Consider the following 10,560-nt stretch of genomic DNA (forward strand, 5'->3'; position numbering starts at 1 on the left):
AGCTATTCTACCACAGGGGCTACTATTCTACTAGCTATCATGCTACACTACCAGTCCCTAAGGTCATTCCACAAGCCTAGACTATTAGAGTATCTTAAAAGCCTCTTCTTCTTCAAATAAAATTATTTTCTTATTTCTGGATTGAACAGAGTTTGAGTCTCCCATTCTTGGGGTAAGACCTGGCTACAAACTTGAGTGTATTTCTCACATAACAAAGGGTTGTAATGTGGAAGAGAAAATATACTTATTCTATTTGGCCCCAGACTACAGAACAAAAGACAAGTGGCAAAAACTGTACATGGGAAGATTTTAACTTTATAGTGAAAAAAAAAACATTCTAACAACACAAAATCTTCAGAATTAGAATTGGGCTGCTTTGGGAGCTGATGAGTTCCCTGCTTTCAGGCAGCGAGGATTGCTGTTTCATCTATAGATTGGGTTAGATGATTTATAAAACCCTTTCCAACCCAAAATGTTGTGAATCATAGAATTATTTTTTTAAACCTCACCTTCTTTACATCCTGATAAAAGGCAGTATAGACAATGAGGAAATATCAGTACTCAACATGTATGCACCAAATTATATAATATCCAAATTTCTAAAGGAGAAACTAGTAGAGATCAAGAATGAAATATATAGAAAAATTATACTAGTAGGAGACCTGAACCTTCCTCTATCAGAACTAGATAAGTCAAAAAAAAATAAATAAGAAAGAGATAAGAGAAGGGAATGAAATCTTGGAAAAATTAGAATTAGTAGATATGTGGAGAAAAATAAATAGGGACAAAAAAGAATACACCTTCTTTTCAGCAGCATATGGTACATTAACAAAGATTGACCATGTACTAGGGCATAAAAACATTGTAAGCAAGTGCAAAAGAGCAGAAATAATAAATGCAAACTTCTCAGATCACAATGCAATGAAAATAATAATTAGTAAGGGTACATGAAGAGGCAAATAAAAAATTAATTGGAAATTAAAAAATATAATTCTCCAAAATTGGTTAAAGAACAAATCATAGAAAGAATTAATAATTTCATTGAAGAAAATGACAATTCCTATCAAAATCTATGGGATGCAGCCAAAGCCATACTCAGGGGGAATTTATATCCTTGAGTTTGTATATTAACAAATTAGGGATGGCAAAGGTCAATGAATTGGGCATGCAAAGTAAAAAACTAAAAAGTGAACAAATTAAGAATCCTCAGATGAAAACTAAATTAGAGATCCTAAAAATCAAAGGAGAAATAAATAAAATTGAAAGTCAAAGAACTATTGATTTAATAAATAAGACTAGAAGCTGGTACTTTGAAAAAACAAATAGACAAAGTACTAGTCAGTCTAATTTAAAAAAGGAAAGAAAAAAAATCAAATTGACAGTATCCAAGATGAAAATGGAGACCTCATCTCTAATGAAGAAGAAATCAAGGCAATCATTAAAAACTACTATGCCCAATTACATGGCAATAAATATGGCAATCTAGGTGATATGGATGAATATTTACAAAAATATAAATTGCCTAGATTAACAGAAGAAATAGACTACCTAAACAACTCCATATCAGAAAAGGAAATTGAAAAAGCCATCAAAGAGCTCCCTAAGAAAAAATCTCCATGACCAGACAGATTCACAAATGAATTCTATCAGACATTCAAAGAACAATTAGTCCCAATATTATACAAACTATTTGACAGAATAAGCAAAGAAGGAGTTCTACCAAATTACTTTTACGATACAAATATGGTACTGATTTCAAAGCCTGGCAGGTTAAAAACAGAGAAAGAAAACTACATACCAATCTCAATGAACATAGATGCAAAATTTTAAATAGAATAGTAGCAAAAAAGGCTCCAGCAAGTAACCACAAGGGTTATTCATTATGATCAGGTGGGATTTATACCAGGAATGCAAGGATGGTTCAATATTAGGAAAACCATCCACATAATTAACCATATTAACAAGCAAACTGACAAAAATCACATGATTATTTCTTTCTTATTAAATTAATTTATTTAGTCAATTTAGAACATTATTCCTTGGTTACAATAATCACATTATTTCCCTCCCTCCCCTCCACCCACCCTTCCTACAGTCGATGCACAATTTCATTGGGTATTCCTTGTGTCCTTGATCAGAACCCATTTCCATGTTGTTGGTGTTTGCATTAGGATATTCATTTAGAGTCTACCTCCCCAGTCATATTCCCTCGACCCATGTAATCAAGCAGTTGTTTTTCTTCAGTGTTTCTACTCCCACAGTTTTTCCTCTGAATGTGAATATTGTTTTCTTTAATTAATAGCTGTCTCCAAGTTGTTCAGGATCACTGCATTGCCACTAATGCAGAAGTCCATTACATTCGATTGCACCATAGTGTATCAGTCTCTGTGTACAATGTTCTCCTGGTTCTGCTCCTCTCACTCTGCATCAATTCCAGGAGGTTGTTCCAGTTCACATATGGAATTCCCCCACTTTATTATTCCTTTGAGTACAATAGTATTCCATCACCAACATATACCATAATTTGTTCATCCATTCCCGAATTGAAGGGCATCCCCTCATTTTCCAATTTTTGGCCACCACAAAGAGTGTAGCTATGAATATTCTTGTACATGTATTTTTCCTTATTATCTCTTTGGGGTACAAACCCAGCAGTGCTATGGCTGGATCAAAGGACAGACAGTCTTTTAGCGCCCTTTGGGCATAGTTCCAAATTGCCCTCACCAATCACATGATTATTTCAATAGATTCAGAAAAAGCCTTTGGAAAAATACAACATGCATTCCTATTGAAAACACTAGAAAGCATAGGAAAAGAAGGGCCTTTCCTAAAAATAATAAACAGTATATATCCAAAACCATCAGCAAACATCATCTACAATGAGAATAAACTAGAAGTCTTCCCAATAAGATTAGGAGTGAAACAAGGATGCCCATTATCACCTGTATTATTTAACATTGTACTAGAAACATTAGCAGTAACAATTAGAGAAGAAAAAGAAATTGAAGGTATTAAAATAGGCAACGAGGAGACAAAGTTATCACTCTTTTCAGACTTAAAGAATCCTAGAAAATCAACTAAAAAGCTAGTAGAAGTAATCATCAACTTTAATAAAGTTGCAGGATACAAAATAAACCCACATAAGTCATCAGCTTTTCTATATATCTTCAGCGCATCCAGGCAGCAGGAATTAGAGAGAGAAATTCCATTTAAAATCACCTTAGACAATATAAAATACTTAGGAATCTATATACCAAGACAAACACAGGAACTATATGAACACAGCTACAAAACACTCTCCATACAATTAAAATTAGATCTAAACAATTGGAAAAACATCAACTGCTCATGGGTAGGACAAGTTAACATAATAAAAATGACAATCCTACCCAAATTAATTTACTTATTTAGTGCCATACCCACTGAACTACTGAAAGCTTTTTTACTGAATTAGAGAAAACCATAACAAAGTTAATTTGGAAGAACAACAAATCAAGGATATCCATGGAAATAATGAAAAAAATGCAAAGGAAGGTGGCCTAGCAGTATCAGATATCAAACTATACTATAAAACAGTGGTCATCAAAACAATATGGTACTGGCTAAGAGATAGAAAGGAGGATCAGTGGAATAGACTTGGGGTAAGTGACCTTGGCAAAACAGTCTATGATAAGTCCAAAGAGTCCGGTTTTGGGAGACAAAAATCCAGTATTTAATAAAAATTGCTGGTAAAATTGGAAGACAGTATGGGAGAGATTAGGTTTGGATCAGCATCTCACACCCTACAACAAGATAAACTCAATGGGTGAATGACTTGAATGTAAAGAAGGAAACTATAAGGAAACTAAGGGAACCCAGAATAATATACATGTCAGATCTTTGGGAAAGGAAAGCTTTTAAGACCAAGCAAGAGATAGAAAAAATCACAAAATGTAAAATCAATAATTTTGATTACATCAAATTAAAAAGGTTTTGTACAAACAAACTAATGCAACCAAAATTAGAAGGGAAGCAACAAATTGGGAAACAATCTTCATAACAAAAACCTCTGACAATAGTCTAATTACTCAAATGTATAAAGAGCTAAATCAATTGTACAAAAAAATCAATCCATTCTCCAACTGATAAATGGGCAAGGGACATGAATAGGCAATTTTCAGATAAAGAAATCAAACCTATTAATAAGCACATGAAAAAGTGTTCCAAATCTCTTATAATCAGAGAAATGCAAATCAAAACAACTCTGGGGTATCTCCTCACACCTAGCAGATTGGCTAACATGATAGCAATGGAAAGTAATGAATGCTGGTTGAGTTGTGAATTGATCCAACTATTCTGGAGGGCAATTTGGAACTATGCCCAAAGGGCACTAAAAGACTGTCTGTCCTTTGATCCAGCCATAGCACTGCTGGGTTTGTACCCCAAAGAGATAATAAGGAAAAAGACTTGTACAAGAATATTCATAGCTGCACTCTTTGTGGTGGCCAAAAATTGGAAAATGAGAGGATGCCCTTCAATTGGGGAATGGCTGAACAAATTATGGTATATGTTGGTGATGGAATACTACTGTACTCAAAGGAATAATAAACTGGAGGAATTCCATGTGAACTGGAATAACTTCCAGGAATTGATGCAGAGTGAGAGGAGCAGAACCAGGAGAACTTTATACACAGAGACTGATACACTGTGGCACAATTGAATGTAATGATGGACTTCGCCATTAGTGGCAATTCAGTGATCCTGAACAACTCAGAGAGATTGACAAGAAAGAACACTTTCAGAGGAAAAACTGTGGGAATAGAAACACTGAAGAAAAACAACTGCTTGATTACATGGATTGAGGGGGATATGACTGGCGATGTAGACTCTAAATGAACATCCTAGTACAAACATCAACAACATGGAAATAGGTTCTGACCAGGAACACATGTAAAATCCAGTGGCAATCCAGTGGCATGTCAGCTAGGGGAAGGGATAGGGGGAGGGGAGGGAGGGAAAGAATATGATTCTTGTAGCCAAGGAATAATGTTCTAAATTGACTAAATAAATTTTTTAATTGTAAACCTTACCTTCTGTCTTAATATCAATTCTAAGCTAGAAGAGCAGCAAGAGCTAGGCAATGGGAGTTAAGAGATTTATTTTGCCCAGGATTGCAAAGCTAGGAAGTGTCTGAGGTTAAATATGAACCCAAGTCCTCCTGACTCCCAGACTGGCTTTCAATTCACTGTACTACGTAGTTGCCCTGACTTGTAGGATTATAGTCTTTGAGCTGTTAGTGTGGCCTTAGAGGCCATCTAGCCCAATATGCTCATTTTATAGATTGAACCTGAGACCCAGAGAAAGGGAGCAATTGCTCAGGTCACACAATAGCACTGGAGGAGTAAGTAGCAGAATTAGTGTTTAAACCAGTATCCTTTGCTTCCAAATCCTACCACATACATAGTTTAAGAAAAACTTACGTGGCACTACCAATTTCAGAGTACTTAAGAGAATCAAATAAATCCTTTCCCAAAGTACTACCTGATAAAAGGCTTAAAGAGTTACACTTCTAAGGATTATTTGCATTTTAATCTCTTAAAAGTGGAAACCTCAAACTCTCAAGGAAGGAGTTTTCCCCACTTTAATAGAAGAGATCATTTTGGTGGGAAGACCACTTTAGCTATGAATAAAGCCAGTCCGTTTTATACAAAGTCTATTTTTAAAAAATGTCTTGTGATTTCTCCCCCTCTTGCTTTAGGATGAAAAATGAAGTAATTGGGAATGTTTCACTCTTCTGACTTTCCCCCCAGATTATTAGCTTAAATCATAGCAGCCAGTATTTATCATTTTGGGCAACTAGTAAAAAAAAATTTTTTTTTTTACTAAACAGGGAGAATGCAGACCATAAAAATGATAGTCCTGTCAGTTTCAAATCTAGTTCTGGGAGAAAAAAAATCATGAACAGACAATTATAATAACATATCATGATTATAATAACATAGGGTAAAGAGAACCATTCTTACTTTTAAAGGAAACAGAGCTTGTCGAATTAATACACACTACTTTGAAAATAATCAATCTAGTAGATTAAAAGGCAAAAAGTACAATATATCTGTCAGAAGAAAGGTGCAATGAAAGGTATGTTTTTTAAATCATCCAGTATCAGTTGGTATTAGACAAGTCATAATTAAAAATTTTGGCACTCTCCCCATGAGGAAGACAAAACCAAAAGATCTAAGTAGAGGTATGTATGCTACATGTAAAAATCCACTTCTCCTGTACCATATTAAGTGGAAAGATATTTTAAAAATCATAAAAATTATCTGATGATAAAAGTATTTCAGGAAGAAAAGATGGCATTGCTTAAATAAGTCAGAATAAAATGGCAGTGATTCTTTTCTTTGCACATAGCTCCACCTTCAGGGAGAAAAAAGCAAAGTGCTATTTTATATTTAATAAATTCACTATATCACTTATTCCCTGATCCAAGAGTTGGAAAGGACGTTAACAATCACATTTTACAGATCAGAAGAGCTAGAATGGGGGGCAGCTGGATGGATCCGTGGATTGAGAGCCAGGCCTAGATTCAGATCTGGCCTCAGACATTTCCGAGCTGTGTGACCCTGGTCAAATCACTTAACCCCCCATTGCTGAGCCCTTACCACTCCTCTACCTTGGAACCAATATATAGTATTGATTCTAAGGTGGAAGGTAAGGGTTTAAAAAAAAAAAAGAGCTAGAATGCAGACCCAGAGGAGTGAAATAACTTCTGCACAACCACCCAAGTGATTGACAGAGCTAGAAAAGGAACTGATCTACTCAGGGCCTGCAGACTTGAATGAGGGTACATGGAGTACATTTTTCATTTGATAAGTATACATTAAGGTATAATATGCATTAAACATAACAGCATTGTTCTCCATTTAAAGAAAATCTGTGTTCATTTTTTCTTGTAATTCAAAAAACAGTAGCCTACTTTTTTTCTGAAATCTGTGATGATCTGTTAAAGAAGGGTGGTAATAACTAGAATTTATAGAGCACTTTATGATCTACAAAACATGTTATCTCATTTGATCCTCACAAAAACCTTGTGAGATTGATGTAATTGTTATCCTCATTTTACAGGGGGGGAAATTGATTCTGAGAGAAATTATGACTTGACCAGGGTCATACGCACAAATATATTCGATCCTCAACATTCCTATGTTTAATTTTGGAACTCCAAGCATGCCTGCGATTTTCTTAGGAACTTCATTGTCACTTCCCTCTAGGCAACACACGTGGGCAGCTATACACAGCAGAGAAAAAGAGGAGATGTGAGATGAAGAATTATAGAGCTGGTATGCCCCTTAGTGCTTCCCTGGTCTTGTTCCCTGGTTTACCCTTGTAAAGAACTCTCCAACTCTTTGCTGCATATTTTCATAGTTTGACTTTAAAACTCAAGTTTTGTGTTGTAATTATGTTCCCAAGTCCTTTGGGCTTTAAGCCCAAGCATTCAAAGTCAGTAAGGCGGCTTAGTGGGAAAACAAAGGTGTTCAACTTCATGTCAGAATGTCTGTAGTCACCATTAGCAACGCCCGCCCTTGATGTTTAATGAATCCACAAATACTCATATCCTCAAGAAAGAGGAAGGATTCATAAAAGTATTCATGGATCCAGCCCCAGAAAGTGCTAAAGTAAACTCTCTATTGCCTGGGGAGAGAACTGAAAAAAATAGAAAAGGGGCAAAGTTTGTGAATAAATATGTTGATCACCCTCACCCTCTTGAAGGTGCTGGAGCATCCCGGCTCATTCCATGCCCCTGCTGCCTGGCTCCTGAGGGTCTAACCAAAGGAGGGCTGGGCTGAGCTGGGCCAGGCAGGCCCCGGCAGGAGTTCTAAGCTCCTGGAACTGGGCCAGCGACTCACCCCAAGGCATGTGCTTTTGTTTGGGGAACAGTTCAACTACAGAGCCAAAAGCGAGATCACAGATGGCAGGTTGCCCCTTTGCTTTTATTATTTGGGGTTCTGACATCCCAGACCTGACCCAACTCACGAGGCACTGGCTTCCTTCCTGCATTTGATGGGTTATTTCATGGTTATTGTGTTAGGAAAAGTACATACTATCAGAATTAATGGTTTTTAGACAAAATTACATGTAGAAATGTACTTTCAGGGGGCAGCTGGGTAGCTCAGTAGATTGAGAGCTAGCCCTAGAGATGGGAGGTCTTAGGTTCAAATCTGGCCTCAGACACTTCCCAGCTGTGTGACCCTGGGCAAGTCACTTAACCCCCATTGCCTAGCCCTTACCACTCTTCTGCCTTGGAGCCAATACACAGTATTGACTCCAAGACAGAAGGTAAGTGTTTTAAAAAAAAAAGAAGAAGAAGAATTGTACTTTCAGCAACCTCTAGCAAAGGATTACCAGTTGGGGAGGTCATGGGAATCTAACCCCTTATTTCCCACAAGTTTCAGTGTGTCAACATTTGTGTTTCTTACTTTTGTGACATTTTCTAGGAATGTTACCCTGCTCCCCAGAAAGTGAAGGATGAACTGTGTCTGAGGCAAGATTCAAACTAAAGTCTCCCAATTCCAAATCTAATACACTGCCACCTCCCTGCCTCATACATTATGCAACAATTTACTAGTTTCACAAATTATTTCAAAAATTGAATGCACAGAGTTAGTGGAATTTGAACAGTCATTAGAGACCTTGTGATCCAGTCAAATACTCTTTCCTTCTAATTCCCAACCGATAATAGATTTTATTCCCAAAATGTATTCAACAATTCAATATTCAGAAGAAACTGCCTGAGTCCTAGAACGCGCGCCTCGCGGAGCAGCCCGCCCGGCGAAAAGGGACTCGAGAACCACCTGAGCTATGGCCGCCATCCGAAAAAAGTTGGTTATAGTTGGTGACGGTGCATGTGGGAAGACATGCTTGCTGATTGTATTTAGCAAAGACCAGTTCCCTGAAGTTTATGTGCCCACCGTGTTTGAAAATTATGTAGCAGATATTGAAGTGGATGGAAAACAGGTAGAGTTGGCTTTGTGGGACACAGCTGGTCAAGAAGATTATGATCGCCTTAGACCTCTTTCCTACCCAGATACTGATGTTATACTTATGTGTTTTTCCATCGATAGCCCTGATAGTTTAGAAAACATCCCAGAGAAGTGGACCCCAGAGGTGAAGCATTTCTGTCCCAACGTGCCCATTATCCTGGTTGGGAACAAGAAGGATCTTCGAAATGATGAGCACACAAGGCGGGAACTGGCCAAGATGAAACAGGAGCCGGTGAAACCTGAAGAAGGCAGAGATATGGCAAATCGAATTGGTGCATTTGGGTATATGGAGTGTTCAGCAAAGACCAAAGACGGTGTGAGGGAGGTTTTTGAAATGGCCACAAGAGCGGCTTTGCAAGCCAGACGTGGAAAGAAAAAATCCGGGTGCCTTGTCTTATAAACACAATGGAAAGCCCAACCCTCACTTGGTTAATTTTTGAAGTGCTGTTTATTAATCTTAGTGTATGATTACTGGCCTTTTTCATTTATTCTATAATTTACTTTAAGAGATTTACAAATCAGAAATCATCTTGCTACCAGTATTTAGAAGCCAACCATGATTGTTTAATGACAGTCTGTGTCCAACACATCTGTGCACACCAGGGTCCCTCTGACATTACTCTTAATAACCTTCCTCATTCTCCCAACCAGCACATCTGGCACTAATTCAAGGGAATTCTTAACTTCTTGCTTCTTTCTAGAAAGAGAAAAAGGTGATAACTTTTGTGAATTGGGCTTTAACTACTTTTATACCTAACACGTCCTGTTGCTGTCAGCTGCAGGGCCCTCTGGGGAATAAATACAGAGTCACTTCAGAGCAGGACTTCTTACAAGGCTTTTATTGGTATAGCTCTGGGGTATTATTCAATTGTTTGAAAGGGGGACAAGCCAAAGATGGCGAGTCCCCATGCAGCTGTGGCAAAGCTACAGTTCTGTGGTTTCATGTTAGTTACCTTAGAGTTACTGTGTAATTAGTGCCACTTAATGTATGTTACCAAAAAATAAATATATCTACCCCAGCTTAGATGTAGTATTTTTTGTATAATTGGATTTCCTAATACTGATATTTGTTATCTCTATAGAAGGTCTCTTTGGGTTTGTTTTTTTGTTTTGTTTTGTTTTGTTTTTTTAAGAAAGTACATTTGAACATAAAGTCAGATGGAAAAACATTTAAAACCCCCTTTTGTCAGTTTCTCCAGTGAATGACAGCCATTAGCAGTTCTTTTCTGCACAACATAACCCAGTGTCCACCCCTGTCCCTGGAGCTGGGCTTAGTGAGTGGGGATTTGGTTCCACCCCCAAGGCAATGCAATGGTTCAGAAATTGGGATGAACTCAAGTTGGTATATAAAATGTTTCTTTATTTCTTACTCTTACAGTGGTGGGTAGCTCCCCTTATCTCCTAGGGGAACTTGCTACCTATTCTCTTTGTTGGTGGCCAAAGTCCCCCTTGGAACTCTCATTCCTCTCCAGCTGACTAAACTTTTTTCTGTATCAGTTAATTTTTTTCCAACTACTAATAGAGAATAAAGGCAGTTTAA

At 37.3% G+C, this 10,560-nt stretch overlaps 1 protein-coding gene across 1 annotated transcript; it reads left to right on the forward strand.

Moving 5' to 3' along the window:
• The first annotated feature begins 8,745 nt into the window (after nucleotides 1-8,745).
• On the forward strand, nucleotides 8,746-10,044 carry LOC100020086 (transforming protein RhoA). The gene has a single exon (XM_056824146.1). The coding sequence runs from the start codon at nucleotides 8,839-8,841 to the stop codon at nucleotides 9,418-9,420; it is 582 nt and encodes a 193-aa protein (XP_056680124.1). The 5' UTR covers nucleotides 8,746-8,838; the 3' UTR covers nucleotides 9,421-10,044.
• The last annotated feature ends 516 nt before the right edge of the window (nucleotides 10,045-10,560 follow it).

The sequence above is a fragment of the Monodelphis domestica genome, chromosome 3 (assembly GCF_027887165.1).
Source record: "Monodelphis domestica isolate mMonDom1 chromosome 3, mMonDom1.pri, whole genome shotgun sequence".
Lineage (NCBI taxonomy): Eukaryota > Metazoa > Chordata > Mammalia > Didelphimorphia > Didelphidae > Monodelphis > Monodelphis domestica.